Here is a 17,351-nt window from a genome sequence, read left to right on the forward strand (position 1 = left end):
ACAAATCTAGGGGACTCAGGAAGAGCTTTCGTGAGAAGGTGACTTTTTTTTTTTTTAATTTTATTGAAATATAACACACATCATAAAAATGCACAAAGCTTAAGCACACAGATCGATGAATTTTCACAAAGTAAAGGCACCTATGTGACCGACAGATCAAGGACAGAACATGACCAGATCCCAAAGGCCCCCCCCCCAGCTTCTTCCCAGCACCCCACCCCCAATCCCAGCCCCCCTGCCCCGCCCTGAGGGTACCCACTGCCCTGACTGGTCACACCATGGCTCAGTTTTGCCTGTGGTTGACGTTAGTAGCCTTGGAGGTGAGAAGGTGACATTTAAGCAGTGCTTGAATAGGAGCTGGATTGAGAGGAATGGGTAGCTCTTTGGTGGGGGTGGGCAGTGATTTGATGAGATGGGCAAAAGGCAGTGGCCAAGTCATTTTGTTTGTAGGTTGTGTTAATAATTTTGATCTTTATTCAATGTGAAACCATGGGAATGTTTTAAGTAGGGAACTGAGATAACCAAGAGGGATCTGGAAAAGGTTATTCTGACTACAGCAGTAGAAATGGATTAGAGGATGATGAAATGGGTGTGGGGATGCCATTCTGGTAAACTGCAGAGGTGGTAGCTTAGATGAGAAAGTAAGTGTACCATTTAGGTTAGGGAGAAGTCTATGGAGGTAGAAATAACAGGCCTTGATAATTGAATGAATAAATGAATCCAACAAAGTTATTGAACATCTATCTGTTATGTAACTTGCTATTCTTATAGTAATGGGAACATAGTGACAACAAAGAACAAGGTCTTTGTCCCTATGAAGCTTACATTTTAGTCAGTCTGCTGCTAGAGGAGGAGGAAAAGTCAAGAATAACTCAGGTTTCTGGCTTGATCAGCTAGGTGAATAGTGGTATCAGTATTTCAAGAGGATCTTAAAAAGGAGGGAATATGGGGCCGGCTCGAAGACCGAGTGGTTAAGTTCGGGTGCTCCCCTTCAGTGGCCCAGGGTTTCACCGGTTCGGATCCTGGGTGCAGACATGGCACTGCTCATCAGGTCATCTTGAGGCAGTGTCCCATATAGCACAGCCAGAGGCACTCACAACTAGAATTTACAACTATGTACCTGGGGGCTTTGGGGAGAAGAAGGAAAAAAAAAATTGACAACAGATGTTAGCACAGGCGCCAATCTTTTAAAAAGAAAAAAAATGGGGGGGATGTGGTCAGAAGTATTGAATGCTAAAGAAAAGGAACAGTTCCAGTGAAAGCATGAGTGAAAATAATCTAAAATGTAAAAGATTTTTATCTTTATCAGCACTTTCATTTGCAGTAGGAAGGCAGATTGCAGTGACTTAAAGATGGCACTCGATCCACAAGTAATTACCTCCAAATTGTTTTTACTTCTATAAGACCAGTGATTTTCAAACTTCTATGTATGTGTCTCAAGGATCACTGAAGTGCGGAATGGAAATAGGTGAGAGAAGAAAGCACAATAGGTCCATCTCTTGCCTCTTCCATTCTTGTTTAGCCAGAGAAGTTCCGTTTTACATAAGGGTCCTGACCATGTTTTCTTTGTATAAAAAGTTCTGCTGATTTAAATTTTTAAAGTTTGAAAAAGCCACTATATTAATAAGATTTAGGAAAGAGAGCCATGTTTTAATCTTTATACTCCATTGCCTGGCACTTAAGGAGCATCCAATAAATGTTTTGCTCTGACCAAAAGGGGGGTGAGAGGTATAAATGATGAGTGTAGGCTATTCTTTCAAGAGGAGAACACACTCTTTCTTTGAAGAGAGGAGAGAAGATGGTGACTGTAGCTATGAAGGAATACGGAGTTAAAGGAGGCAGTTTTTAGTTAGGACTTGAGTATGTTTAGAAACTGCAGGAAATGAGCCAGTAGAGATGATAAGTTTGAAAATATAGGTGAAGTTAAGAAGTGAGCATTCTTGGGGCTGGCCCCATGGCCAAGTGGTTAAGTTTGCGTGCTCCGCTTCAGGGGGCTGAGGGTTTTGCTGGTTCAGATCCTGGGCGTGGACATGGCACCGCTCATCAGGCCATGCTGAGGTGGCATCCCACATGCCACAGCTAGAAGGACCCACAACTACAATATACAACTATGTACTGGGGGGATTTGGGGAGAAAAAGCAGAAAAAGAAAAAAAAGATTGGCAGCAGTTGTTAGCTCAGGCGCCAATCTTTAGAAAGAAAAAAGAAGTGAGCATTGTATATATACATCCTACTTAGAACTCTTGTCAAACTATTTGTAAAATTAGAGCAAGAGTAACTGTGCTTCACTGTATTTTCAATGATACTTCCATGTAGGGAAGCAGCAGAAATTTATGCCAAGATACAGGAATTAGCTTAGGCCACAAGTGATGTGTTGAGTCAAATTCTAGCACATCCAAACTCCTCAAGCACTGCTTTGATAATTTCAGCCATTTCTTTCTCTCCACCTAATTGTCACTTCACTTTCCAGTTTAGACTGTGCTCTCAAGTTAACCACATCTGCTCTCACTTATTTGCTTCTGGTTATAGTTTTTTCTTTTTATGTGATGCTGGCACTACAGATCATAAATCATACATCATCTTCAAACTTATTAGACCATTCTGTTATTTTTTCCTTAGTATCTTTTATACCTTTCAAATTTAAATCTTTGTGGGTGGGGAGTTTATCTTTTGTTTATTTTGTTTGTTTACATAAAGCTCCTAATACAGACTTTTCTATTAACTGATACACACTTGGAGGCATGCTACCAATACAGTGCTCCGTTTTCCGTAACATGAGACTAAAAGGCATAAATGTATTAACTCCTTTTCAGATCTTGTGTTTGCCTGCTCCTAAAAAGGAATAGCCAGATTAAACAAAAAGAACTGTTTTATACAGTCATTTGTCACTTAACAATGGGGATACGTTCTGAGAAATGCATCGTTAGGCAGTTTCATCATTGTGCAAACATCACAGAGTGTACTGAAGTGAAACAAAATTTGCCACCCGAAATGTGTTTTTTTAACATGAGGATTATTTTAGGCTGATTATTTTTTTAAAAAACACACAAAAACTCAAAAGTTTTTCTTGTCACCTCCCCCTTAACTGCCTAATAGAATTTAAATAGTAAAATCCTGTCTCAGGAAGTGGGCTGTCACCTTAGCATAACCATGAACTGGGTGGTAGACAAAGAGGAACCTAGAAAAGCCTGTTTGTTGGGCTTCCCTCTGTGTTCTTCTGTCTCTGTGTGGCCAAACATTTATTCTCCAAACTTTTGATCCTTTTCACCTACCCATGAATTGCCTTCCTTCCCTTTGAAGTTCCTGACTCTCCCCACCCCCAATATCTTCTTTTGTCTTTAGCTAAGGATGGTATTTAAGGTGAGGGCTTCAGCCATTTTGGCAAGTTACCTGTTCTCCCTGGGTTTCTCCCATATATATGTTATTAAACTTTGTTTATCTCCTGTTAGTCTGTCCCATGTCAATTTAGTTCTTAGACCAACCAGCAGAACCTATAAGAGTAGAGGAAAATTTCTTCCTCCCCTTCAGTACTTCACAAACCCAGATGGTACAGCCTACTACACACCTAGGCTACATCGTGTTAATCTCATGAGACCAGCATCATATGTACAGTCCATTGTTGACCAAAACATCGTTTTATGGTGCACAACTGTATTTATATATTGTGTTAAGGTTGTCCATAGTTATACACTAACACTGGTTGTTATTCCAATGATTTGTATAATTGTTCCTTAAAATTGTAGTATATGGATAGTGAATGTCTAGTAGAGTTGTTTTGTACCTGTTTTAGTATATGAAGTCTCTGTACCTATTTCTATACATAAAGTATGTTATGTAAAATGATTCTAAGATGTCATCATGTACTGTTTTCAAAATTAGTGCCATTATTTTGTATAAATCATTGCAGGTTTTAAGGAAGTCAGTGATCATTCAAAAGACACAGAGAGCTATGAGTATGATTTGATAGGAGTGACTGTTCACACAGGAACAGCAGACGGTGGGCACTATTACAGCTTCATCAGAGATATAGTCAATCCACTTGCTTATAAAAACAATAAATGGTGAGTTTTAAATATTTTATTTTGGGGATTTTTAAAAATCTTCCTTCCTGTATTTTTAAAGTATAAGACTATGATAGTTTTCAGATGTTTTCTGATTTTGGTTTTCTAAAAACTTTCTATAAAGTTAGGAAAGAGGGCAGACAAAATTTTTAAATGAATGTGACTTTCAAAAGACAGTATGAATCACTTGTTCTTAAACTTTATGGATCTCCAGATGCTTTAGAGAATTTGATGAACATTCTCCTGGGAAAAATGAACAAACACACAGTTTTGCACACAACTTTAGATTCATAGATAATGTTGTACTTTCCAAATCTTACCTATTGGTGTCTACTCATTCAAGAACTATGTACTGAATGCCTTCTATATAGGGTGGCCACAAAGTTTTTATATATTCCAGTTAGAAGTTACCTGTGTGCTCCACTCTCCTCACCTTACCTTTCCCCTCCTAAATACATTCTTTTTATGATCTTTTATCAAGTTAATGACTGGAAGTCATTAAATCAGTCCTAATAGCTATGTTTTGGTCTTCAGATGCTGTGAGGTAGTCTCATGTCTAGAGCCTGTATGTATGCTGGACGTTGTTTTAAGTGTTGGCGATACTGCTTGGAACAAAATACACGTTGCTAAACTGATGTGCAGTTAGCAGAATAGTTTTGTTCAACTATTTCTCACTTGTTAAGCCTTGATATCTTTTACTTTTTATTGTCCATTTGAATATATTTCCTTACGTGTATTTTTGAGTTTTTTTATCAGGAGTTTTGAAATGGCGTTTTATCTTTGAAAGTTCTCCCACCTCTTCATCTTTTCTGTCCAATAGCTTGTCAAGTTATATTTATGTAAACTTTTTATTCCTTGTTTTTATGAACTTTTTTGTTACTCCTAGGTTATAAATAGATGTATCAGATTTTAGAATCATTATGACTACCTTGTAAATTATATTCCCAATTTCTAGTAGATTAGAGTTCTCAGAACAAGAGCTTAGTTGGAATTTACCTCATGTTAATAATAATTTGGTCAATATTTGTAATATGTTAGTATGTAACCTAAATATTTTAAAAATAGACATAATACTGAGATATTCAGTGTCTATATAGTTTATCAACACTATATGCTCTGTTTTAGGTATCTTTTTAATGATGCTGAGGTAAAACCTTTTGATTCTGCTCAACTTGCCTCTGAATGTTTTGGTGGAGAGATGACAGTAAGTTTTATTCAGAAATTATACATAGTTCGTGACTTTCCAAGGGCTTTGTAGTATCATAAAATCCAATGGCAGAGTCACTTAACTTTCTTTTAATTGCTATGATTAAATCTAAAAGTTAGTCAGTTGGCATTTATTGGAAGTTTAGTATGTTTGGAGTATATAGCAGACAATGGGAAATAGTTAAAAAATTACTGTTTCTGCCTTCAACTGATTAAGAAGGTCTGATTAAGAAAGTTAGGATTTAAATTGAAAAATTACATAGTAGTATAGGCATTGAATTACAATGCAATGAGACATTATGATTGAATAAGTTGTTTACTTGAATGCTTTGGGATTAGACCAAAAAGAAATTACTCTTTATTGACTTAATATGCAAAATCTTTGACAAGGAAATTGGCTTGAGCTGAACTTTAAAGAGTTGTTTCTTTAGTGTTTTCTGTAACAGTAGCAGCAACCTGGTTATTACTAGTGACAGTATAGACAAAGAATATCTGTTATATAATAGACATAAGAGAAGACGCTTAGGTTGCAGGAGTGGTATAATAATTTTACTACTTCATGGGCAGTTTATCCTAGTACCAATTTTCTGAAAATGGTTTTAAAATACTATGTTGATTCTCGCAAGTCAAGTATTAAATAGTTATTTCCACTTCACAGATAAGCCCAGATAAAGTTGTTTTTCACTTTCATAGCCATGTTCATTGTGAAATACTTGTTCACATTCAGGATTTTAATGGAAAACTTCTGTATTGCTCTTTGGTGCTCTTATGTACTATTTCTGAATAGAAAAAGGAAAAGTAGGCAAATTGCCAACACTTTGGAAATGAGTGTGAGGAAGGAAATAAATAACGAGTTGCCATTGAACCCATCACTAAACTGATTGCATCTCTAGATGTTATTCCTAGGATATTTCCTCAAAAAAACAAGAAAAGAAACAAGTAAACTTTGCAAAGCTCTTCTCTTAAAAGATAGTTTTTCAAATTGCAAGTGCATTTTATGTTCTTATGCTTTGTGTATTTTGTGGTAAAGTACCTTTAAAAATGTTTCACATCTTTGTTTCCAAAAAATTCTGTCGGAGATTTTTATGAATGTAATGCTATTTGAAAGTTATTACAAAGTTACTATTAAGTATAAAAGAGCTGTTTATGAAATATTTTGTGTATATAGTTGAATATACCCATTTTTTAAAGAAGGAAAACTTTTATTTTTTTAAACAGACCAAGACGTATGATTCTGTTACAGATAAATTTATGGACTTCTCCTTTGAAAAGGTAACCATTTCTTTCATATGTAATTTTATATTATTTTTTCTCCTCTTAAATTGTTTTGTCCTACTTAATGTTAGGACTACTTAATGTTTGTCCTACTTAATGTACTTAAGGACAAAAGCAAAAGTATATTGTCTACTTTTATAGTTATGCATTGCAAAATGAAAATAATACTTTTTTTTTTTGATTCTTAAAGACACACAGTGCATATATGCTGTTTTACAAACGCATGGAACCAGAGGAAGAAAATGGCAAAGACTACAAATTTGATGTTTCCTCAGAGTTACTAGAGGTATAAGTTAATTTAACTTTGGCAGCAATTTAAAAGCATGTTAAGTATTTAGGCAAGTAATAGTACCATAATATAAAAGTAGGCTATGACAATGATGGGATCTGTGAACCAGGGTAGACCCGACACTGTTTACAAATAGTCTTGGTAATACTGACATACAATAGGTGAATGTAAAGTGAATGAGATTAAAGGGAGTGGAAAGTAATTATTAGTAACATTGAAGAAAAATAAGAAAGGTACACTTGTTGATGGAATTGGGGAAAACTCACAGGTAACCTGTGTGGTTGGTGATGTCCTTCTTGGACTGGGTACTGGGATTGCAGGAGTTTTTCTCTTATGCTTCATGTTACACACGAGGTGTACAGTGTATTTGAAATACATTTAAAATATGTGTTTTACATATTAAAAAATGTCGCATTTGTAGTAATGAAGCTTTCTTTGTTTCATAATGTAGTAAGTCGTAATACTACTTTAATGTTTTAAGATTTATGAAAAGTATTCACAACTCAGTTTTTGTTTTGTCAATGTTATAAACTTAGTCAGCCAAAAGTATAAAAGATAAATCTCAGGAAAAGTATACCTGCCAAAAATATACCTTTCCTTTAGACAGTTCAGTTTTTACTGTCTGGTTGATTGATTGATGTTTGCACTGTTGTGGCCAGTCTTAAAACTGAGTGGATTTTGTTCCCCAAACAAACTCTTAACTGCTATCTTGCCTACCCATAATGTTACTGCTAAAAAAAACCAAGAATATTATCTTCTTTCAGACCTTTGAATTGGATTTACCAGCAAAATTAGATGCTTTACTAGATTTCAAGCTATTAAACTCACCTATTTGTACAAAAATTTATTCCAGCTATCGTCATAACCAAAATTAAATAGATTATAATCACCATTATATGCAAGACTTTGTGCCCCCAAGATTTTTAGACAAATTTACACCTTGTTCTAGATGAGGACCCAATAGTATTTAATGACAACCATCCCATATGTGAAGTAAAATCAAATTTTAAATGAAACCATAAGGATGTATATATATTGTTCATTTATATCAATGGTTCTCAAACTTCCTGTTCTTAGGACTCCTTTATATTCTTAAAAATGATGGAGAACCTTGAGTATTTTTAAATATTAGTTTTAATGTGGTTTTATCTATCAATATTTACCATATTAGAAATGGTAATAGGAAAATTTGTTTTAATTCACTTAAAAATAACAAAAATAAACCCATGACATGCTAATATAAATAACATTTTATGAAAAAATCTTTTTCAAATAAAACCACTCAGTGAGAAAACTGACCCTGTTTTATAATTTTGCACATCTGTTTGGTACCAAATTTATTAGAAGATAGCTGGAATCTCATAACAGCCTTTGCACTTGGTCTGTTGTGATCTCATTTCTCAGTTAGCTTCTGGAAAGTTTCATTGTACTCTCAGGAGTGAATGAGAGGTTTAAAAAGGCAAATGGCATCATAGTATTACTAAGAAAATTGTTTTGGCCTTAAAGACACTCTAAAAACATCATAGGGATCCACACAGATCTCTGAATCATTCTTTGAGGAACCACTGATTTACACTGTGCTGGAAGGGAATCCCAGACCTTTGCTCTACTATTACAAAGAAAACAAACTGAATTACTCTTGATTGCAGACCTAAACCAACCGTTTTTTCTGTCATTGTTTCAGCTTATTAATTTAAATGAATTTGCATATACATTTTACTAAAAAAATTAAATAAAAATATAATACCCTATTACTTAACATTAATATAGATTTCAGATATAAGCTGGAATCTGGTCTTTTAGATTTGTACAGTTAAAATATAGCTAGTAGCAGACTTTCCCAAAAGGTATATAGACAATTTTTTTAAACCATAAAATATATAGAGTAAACAAACATTACAAATTGTACTGACTGTTATGGATAAAACAAGTAGAGTGCTCGGAAACATGAGTTGATCAGCATTGCTGGGGAAGATGATCAGGAAATGCTACAGATTAATCTTAAACTGAGACTTGAAAATTAGCGAGGTTAATCACATGAAGAGTACTCCAGGCAGGGAGAACATCATGTACGAATCCCCTGAGGAAGGATAGAGCTTATTGGCATGTTTTAGGAGCTGAAAGATGACCTCTGTGGCTGTGATGATTAATAAGTGCAAGGAAGAGTGGCCCAAGATGAAGTTGGATGGGTATGTAGAATACCTAGGAAAGTTCTGATCAATGTAGTGCGATAATTTCACACTTAGACACACCCATAGGTTGTATCGATACAGTGTAAAACGTGTTGTATTGATACAACGTCAAAAGGACCATCGAAAAACAAGATGAATGTTCTGTAGGACAGAAATGGAACAGAATTAAAAGCCCTGAGTCTGGCGGAAACCACAGAACTACCAGGCTTTAGATCCAAAGCAGATAATAGTGGCCAAGACTTCAGCTCATGTGCAGTGAAGGGGACAAAAATTATGACACAGGAATTAGAGCCGACTTCATGGCTAGAAGCAAGAAGCTGGGATGGGACTCTTGCTATGAAAAGGCACTGAATTGGGATGGGTGAATGCTGTCCAACTCTCCTTGGGGCTGTAGCGTTATAGAAAGCTATACGCCTAGAAATAATGAAGGACCAAGAACTCTGAAGCAGGCCATTCATTGCCTGGGTCTATGATTTTCAAATATCAGTGTGGAGCAGGAGCCCCTAATATGTGATTATAAAACCTGGTTCTGGACTAGAGTAATTGGCTGGGGAGGACACAAGTAAAGAGAGTTGAAATCTTTAGGGGAATAAAGGCAGCCAGTAATATCAATAATCAGAACATAAATTTGTTCCAGATAAAAGTAATTTTATGGAACTGACAATGACTTAGAGTGTGTTTGGGATATTCAGAGAGGTAAAGGAACACAAAAACTAAAGTCAGCAGAGCAATTCTACAGGGCTAATGTCAGAAATAGTCATTTTTCACGATTTTTATGGAGTAACCAAGAAAATTACCTCTCATTTTAAGGTCTTCCAACCTGAATTAAACTTGTATTTTGCCAGTTTTTAGACGTAAACCTTTCTCTCATAACTTGTTCTTATCAAAATGCAACATGACATAGTTTTATTCATTTATCTGTTTGCTCTTCAGACAGATGGGGATTTCATCTTAAAACTTTCATTTTGAAAGTTCTTACTTTCAAAATCTTTATAAATACATTTTTAAAAAACCGTGATCAGTTGAGGTAGCCAGATAAGGAGTGATAAATTGGAGCAGGTTTAGTAACTACTTTCATATTCCATATAGCTGGAAAAAAATCAGCGTGGGTTTTAAGTGTATGTATTTGATTTTTGTTTCTTTTAGAGCAAGTCTTTTTTTGTCCAATAAAAATATTGGTACAATGTAATGAAGCAAATGCTTTCTGATATCTAATGTTAACATTTTTTTCCTTCAGTGGATTTGGCATGATAACATGCAGTTTCTTCAAGACAAAAACATTTTTGAACATACATATTTTGGGTAAGTTTGGTAAATTTAATAGATTTTTTTGTTACACATTTTTTAAAAATCTTATTCTGTAAGAATTTTAACATACTACTTTTAAATTCTAGGTTTATGTGGCAGTTGTGTAGTTGCATTCCCAGTACATTACCAGATCCTAAAGCTGTGTCTCTGATGACAGCAAAGGTAATATGTAAGCCTTATATAATTTTTTCAAAATTGAGTTCTTTAAAATAATTACATCTTTTTTGCTTAATTTTCTCTTTTCTTACAGTTAAGCACTTCCTTTGTTTTAGAGACATTTATTCATTCAAAAGAAAAGGTATGTGTTTCATTTTGTGAATTTTTCTGTCATTTATCAGACGTCTTTTGGCTTTCCTTAGCTTTAGCTCAGAAGTCCCCATGCCTTCACTGACTTCTTTCTTTTCCTTTTTTAGCCCACAATGCTTCAGTGGATTGAACTGTTGACCAAACAATTTAATAATAGTCAAGCAGCTTGTGAGGTGAGGTGAATAATTCAACAAACGATGTACAGCTTAAGAGTCACTTTTTTGATTTTTTGCTATAGCAAACTTGTTTTATCTATTATAAATCATACGGAGCCCAATGAAAGTTGTTCCTAAAATTACTTCACAACTGCCAAAAAGTTATAATTTATGTTTCACATCCATTATACTGATTAAATAATTGATTTTTAAGTTATTTAAAAATCCGTAGGTCCACCCCTAATGTATTAGAAGGAAAAAGTATAAAAAATTCAAAGGACTATATCAGCTATTTCTTGACTACTTTTGAATGTTATCAGAAAGTACTTAAAAATGCATCCCTTTCCATTCTGAGAAAAAAATGCATATATCCCAGTAGATCGGTTTATGTCCAATTTTATCTCCACTCATATTGCGTGATAACGGAGACATTACTAAGATAATCTACTCACAGGTAATGATCACTTAACCATCTTGCCATCTGAATATCATTTATCATTTTTGGTTGGTTCCCAAAGTGGTGTAAACCTTCCTAGGAATGCAGTCTTCTAAGTTTCCAGAGGTAGGAGATAGCATAGTATGCAATAGGTGAAATTAGTTGGAGGTTTTTTTAATATAGAAGCTCATCTAATTATGCCTTGTAGCAATAGAATAGAAGAATCTGATTGTTGTAAATTTCAAACACAAAGGCATAGCTTTTTTATTTTATTTTATTATGTTTTATTTTTTTGGTGAGGAAGATTGGCCCTGATCTAATACCTGTTGTTGGTCTTTTTGCTTGGGGAAGATTGGCCCTGAGCTAACATCTGTGCCCATCTTCCTCTATTTTGTATGTGGGTCGCTGCCACAGCATGGCTTGATGAGTGGTCTAGGTCCATGCGCGGGATCTGAACCCGCAAACCTGGGCTGCTGAAGTGGAGTGCGCCAAACTTAACCACTCTGCCACCAGGCTGGCCCCAAGGCATAACTTTTTAAAACATTATAATGAATATTTCCAAACATGCACAAACCTAGAAAGATATGAACTCTCATGTACCCATCACCTGATTTCAACAGATAGTGACATTCTTTTGTTTTCTTCTATTTCTATCCCTGATGCCTTTTTTCAGCTGAAATATCGTAAAGCCAATCCAGATAACATATCATATATCCATAAATACTTACTATATATCTCTGTTAGATGAGAAGTTTAAAAAAATACATAACCATGATTCCATTCACTCCTAGTAAAATTAGACGTGATTCCTTAACATCATCCAGTACTCATTCTGTGTTCAGTTTTGTCTAATTGTCTAAAAAATGTTTTTTGAGTTGGTTTATTTGAATTAGTTAGTATTCAAACAAGGTCCACATTTTGCTTTCATCTCATTAATCTCCTTTCATCTATAACAGTTACTTTCTCTTTTTTTTTTTTCTTCTTGCCACTTTGTCATTTTTTTCTGCAGCATTTTCCACATTCTTGCTTTGACTGATTCCATCTTCCTGGTGTTACTTAACCTGTTCCTCTATTCCCATCCCCCTTTATGATTTTTGAAAGCTGTTTTATAAATCCAGAGGATTGATTAGGTCGTAATTTGTTGTGCTTTTTTTTTTTAAGTAAAGTTGCCATTTTAGTTTTTTCACCAAGGGTTTGCCTCAGGAACTCTCTCAAGAAGTTAATATTCTCTTCAGTTGTCAGTAATTATGTGTATGCATAAATAGGCAGTACAGTTCAATTGAGGAGTTAAATATGTAATTAAGAGATATCGTGAAATCAATGGGAAATTGTTTTAGCTTAGCATAAAGGAGTTTTTTGTTATCAAGAAGGCATAATTTGTTTTTAAACAGAAAAAATCATACTCAGATCATATGTTATTAATAGGAACAAAAGATTCTACAGTGTGTTATTTGTGAGGACTAAGAGGAAAATAGTATTCTATTTTAGGACTGTAGGTTGCTGTCTTGCACATTGTATATTATGATGTAAATGACATCCATGGAATTCTATAATAAGATGACCCTGATTATGACTTTAGACATTTTAGATTTTGGACTTTCTAACACTTGAAGAATCTGTTTTGTAAGAACTTAAAATAATTGAAACTTCGATTAGAAGTTAGTGTCACACTATTTTCTTACAGTGGTTTTTGGACCGCATGGCTGATGATGACTGGTGGCCAATGCAGATACTAATTAAGTGCCCTAATCAAATTGTGAGACAGGTAAGAAAAAATTTATTTGAAAATTTATTTGAAATTTATTTGAATATGTCTTAACCCAGCATTGAAAGTAGTTTGAAAAAATTGAACTCTTATCATAAAAGCCATTTTTGCTGTTGTGTTCACCAGCCTCTTTTAGCAAATCAACTATCATTCCAATCGAGTGATTAAAATCATTCAGATTTCATGGTTATACCAAGATAGCTATGACCACCTCTTCTCTCAGATCCTACTCTGGCTGCTTCATAAGTTGTGCTGATTCTTTTTTGGATCCTTAGATGTTCTAACCATGGTAGGGTACTGTAATAGCCTTGAAAGTTAAATGAATAGTGTATAACTCATTTCTGTGACAGATTGTGAATTGTCACTTGAATCAGTTTGTTTTCCTTACGTCACTGGAAAAATTAGACAAGGAAAATGTAAATATTACTTTATATTCACTTATGACAGAAAACCAAAAATTTATTCTGAAATGTGCCACTTTCCAGTTATTATTGAGATATAATTCATATACCATAGAATTCACCAAAACCTTTCAAAGTGTAAATTTAGTGGTTTTTATTATATCCCCAGGCCTCATCTGTCTAATTTAAAACACCCCAAAAAGAGCCCCCATACCTGTTAGCAGTCACTCCTCATTTTATCCTGTCCTTTATCTCCAGCCCCTGACAACCACTAATCTACTTTCTGTCTCTATGGATTTGCCTATTCCAACCATTTCATATCAATGGAATCATACAGTATGTGGTCTTTTGTTACTGGCCTCTTTTTTTTAAAATTTTTTTTAATTTTTTTTTTTTTTTTGCTGGGAAAGATTCCCTCTGAGCTAACATCTGTTGCCAGTCTTCCTCTGTGTGAGCCACTGCCACAGCATGGCAACTGCGAGACAGGTGGTGTGGTTCTGAACCCAGGCTGCTGAAGCAAAGCACACTGAGCTTTAACCACTAGGCCATCAGGGCTGACTCTGACTGGCTTTGATTTAACAGTGTTTTCAAGGTTTATTCATGTTGTAGTGTGTATCTGTATTTCATTTCTTTTTATTGCCAAGTAATATTCCATTGACTGGATATACCAAATTTTGTTTATTCATTCAGTAGGTGATGAACATTTGGGATGTTTCTACTTTTTGGCAATTTTGAATAATGCTGCTGTGAACATTTGTGTACAAATGTTTGTGTGGAAATCCTTTTTCAGTTCTTTTGGATATATACCTAGGAATGGAATTGTTGGGTCTTATGATCACTCTATGTTTAACATTTTTAGGAACTACCAAACTGTTTTTGATAGTGTCTGCACCAGTCTGCATTCCCACCAGGAATCTGTGAGGGTTCCTACTTCACTACATCATCTTCAACATTTGTTACTGTGTTTCTGATGTTAGGCATCCTAATGGATGTGAAATAGTATCTCATTGTGGTTTTGGTTTGCATTTCCCTAGTAATTAATGATATTGAATGTCTTTTCTTGTGCGTGTTGGCCATTGGCCATTTTATAGATCTTATTTAGAGAGTCCCCAGCCATTTTTAATCCCTGTTTCTTTTGGATAAACTTAAATCATATTTCCTTCTCCTTGGCATTGATAAGCAGCTCTTTCACTGATAAGCAGCTGTCCTGCCCTACTCTTCTGTTCTGAAAAAGAGGGATGCTAAGTTTTCTTTTCTCTATCTCCACTAGTTAAGAGGGTTTTGTGAAGCTTTGTTTTGGTAATCTCTATTACTGAAATGAATAATTCGTTGTTGTTTTTTCCTTTATCGTAGAACTAAATGCTGTTTTTCAAGCTAACTTTGCCTTGTATCTTCAGTCTGTAGTTGAAACACCAGGAAAGCTTTAGAAGATAATCTAGGGACACAATATAAATGGGTGGCAGATAATTTTGAATCATGTTAGTTTTTCAGTATCTTTGTTACCTGATGTGAGTTGGTGCTTAGATTGTGTCTTTTCCTCTATAGATGTTTCAGCGTTTGTGTATCCATGTGATTCAGAGACTTAGACCTGTACACGCTCATCTCTATCTACAGCCAGGAATGGAAGATGGGTAAAGAAGGACCTTTTGAACATTTTGTTTTTAAGCTTTTTAATGATCTGCCTGCAAAGTATTTTTAAATATCCACACTGAAATACTTAGGTTCTTCTATTTTAAAATACTCTGTAATAATACATATCAAGAAGGGAAAACTTTTATTTTGTTTTTAATTAAGTGCATCTTTAAAATCCTCTACAAATAACTTTATGTTAGTCTTTTTGTTTGGATTGATTTAGTCGGACACAATAATTGGAATCCATCCACTTATATTATTTTAATTGGTATTCATTATTACAAAGACAAAAGAAAGAAATTTAGGTTTTTAAAAATATTCCTTTTTCCAGAATGTCTATCGCCATATTTCATACTTTCTCTAAGATATATTAAATTGTATTTTCAGGTCAGATGACATGGATGCCTCAGTAGAAGATATTGGTGGTCGTTCATGTGTCACTCGATTTGTGAGAACTCTGTTATTAATTATGGAACATGGTGTAAAACCTCACAGTAAACATCTTACAGAGTATTTTGCCTTCCTTTATGAGTTTGCCAAAATGGGTGAAGAAGAGGTGAGCCTATATCTTGTTTATTTCTGGGATTATGTACCTATTTTTAGTGTTTAAAACAGGTGTTTTTATTTTATATTTTTAAATTAATATTTTCATTTTTAGAGCCAGTTTTTGCTCTCATTGCAAGCCATATCTACAATGGTACATTTTTACATGGGAACCAAAGGGCCTGAAAATGTAAGTATAATTCTGTCTCATATCAATAATTTAGAGGCTGTATTTTCAAGTTTGTGTCATCAGTAGTCAGTAGAACCCTTTCAAGTCCCTTGTAGCCCTGATATTACATAATTTTAAGGGTCTAAGTTTGGTTAACAGTTTTAGTGGATATAGCAAGAGAAGAAACAATCAATAAATTTCACTAGTAAGGCCCTGGAACAAGGCAAATAAATTTAGGCAAAATGGCCACCATCTACCTTGGGGTCCTATCAATAGTGTGTTATTTTGGTGAACATTTTTGTTGGCCATATTGTTAAGCCCTTTGTTATTAAGTTTGGAGAGTCTTCTGAAAATTTAAGTAGGTGGTCTATTCATAATACTAAAGTATTACATGAATTTTGTGTTGTCTGTAATGACCACATTAGGTTGAATGCTCTGTTTGCACTATCTTATTTAATGCTTATTGCAACCCTAAGAGGTAAGTTTATCTCCATTTTACAGGTGATGAACTTGAGGCATATAGAAGTTAACTTGTTTTAGATCACAGTGAGTTGGGCTTTGATCCTTGGTCAGACTCCTGAGCTAATCTGTTAACCACTATGCTGTAATGCTTCTCAGAATATGGACTCTTATCTAATTCCAGCCTATATGGCTGCCTGTTTAGACTGCTTTGCTTTTGTTTTGTTAGATCATAAAATCTTTTCAGTCTCTTGCATTTCAAAGTCCAAGTAAATATCTCTGGATTATCTGAAAACTGCTTCTTTAATTTGTATAACTGGCATTTTTATTAAACAGGAAATACTATTTTATCATCCTCATATGAATTTTGATCCTGATTTATCATCTAAGGGGCTTGCCTATGAGAAAAAAGAAATGATTAATAGATTATCCTGTTAGGTAAGGTAAATAGGGACAGTAGTGCGAATGATTGTTTTTTACAGTTCTTCCTGTTAAGTCTAAAATTAAGTCCTGAATGTGGTTTAGACTTTTAAAGTCAGGGCTTCGAGTGGTTGTTTTTCGTGGTAACATGCTTCTCTCACCATCTACCTTGGATAGTTATATAAAACAATCAAGTTATTTGCTCTCAAGATAATATTAAAATTAATATCATATTAATATGTTCTGCTTCAGCCTCAAGTTGAAGTGTTATCAGAGGAAGAAGGAGAAGAAGAGGAAGAAGAAGAAGATATCCTCTCTCTGGCAGAAGAAAAATACAGGCCAGCTGCCCTTGAAAAAATGATAGCTTTAGTTGCTCTTTTGGTTGAACAGTCTCGCTCAGAAAGGTGAAATGTTTCAGCATTCAAAATGCTTAAAGCATGTTTGATTTTATTCTTTTTACATAATTGTTTTACCATTATTATCTCAGCAGCTCTTGTTACGTAATTTGTTTTAAATAATAACATTACTATTCATCTACTCTTGTAGCATAAGTATTTCAATCCTTTGTACCAAACTCTTACTTTGCCTCTGAGTCATGTTAGAAATATACATTGAAGAAATATACAGTAAAATATCTAGCAAAATTATATGTGCATTCATCCTTTTACCTAGCAATTCCACTTCTAGGAATCTGTCTCCAAAATACAGAAAGATGTATGTGCAGTGCTACTTATT

At 34.6% G+C, this 17,351-nt stretch overlaps 1 protein-coding gene across 5 annotated transcripts in view; it reads left to right on the forward strand.

Annotated features, from left to right (window-relative positions):
• USP34 (ubiquitin specific peptidase 34) overlaps positions 1 to 17,351 on the forward strand; it is a 251,930-nt gene that overhangs the window by 199,290 nt on the left and 35,289 nt on the right. For all 5 annotated transcript variants that reach the window (XM_046661136.1, XM_046661132.1, XM_046661134.1 and 2 more), the window contains exons 50-62: positions 3,907 to 4,060; positions 5,186 to 5,264; positions 6,485 to 6,538; positions 6,732 to 6,827; positions 10,260 to 10,324; positions 10,417 to 10,492; positions 10,581 to 10,628; positions 10,744 to 10,809; positions 12,912 to 12,992; positions 14,939 to 15,024; positions 15,413 to 15,581; positions 15,684 to 15,758; positions 16,869 to 17,020. In XM_046661136.1, the coding sequence (XP_046517092.1) occupies positions 3,907 to 4,060; positions 5,186 to 5,264; positions 6,485 to 6,538; positions 6,732 to 6,827; positions 10,260 to 10,324; positions 10,417 to 10,492; positions 10,581 to 10,628; positions 10,744 to 10,809; positions 12,912 to 12,992; positions 14,939 to 15,024; positions 15,413 to 15,581; positions 15,684 to 15,758; positions 16,869 to 17,020 (1,201 nt within the window). The remainder of the gene's footprint in view (positions 1 to 3,906; positions 4,061 to 5,185; positions 5,265 to 6,484; positions 6,539 to 6,731; positions 6,828 to 10,259; positions 10,325 to 10,416; positions 10,493 to 10,580; positions 10,629 to 10,743; positions 10,810 to 12,911; positions 12,993 to 14,938; positions 15,025 to 15,412; positions 15,582 to 15,683; positions 15,759 to 16,868; positions 17,021 to 17,351) is intronic.

Source organism: Equus quagga, chromosome 5 (genome assembly GCF_021613505.1).
Source record: "Equus quagga isolate Etosha38 chromosome 5, UCLA_HA_Equagga_1.0, whole genome shotgun sequence".
NCBI lineage: Eukaryota > Metazoa > Chordata > Mammalia > Perissodactyla > Equidae > Equus > Equus quagga.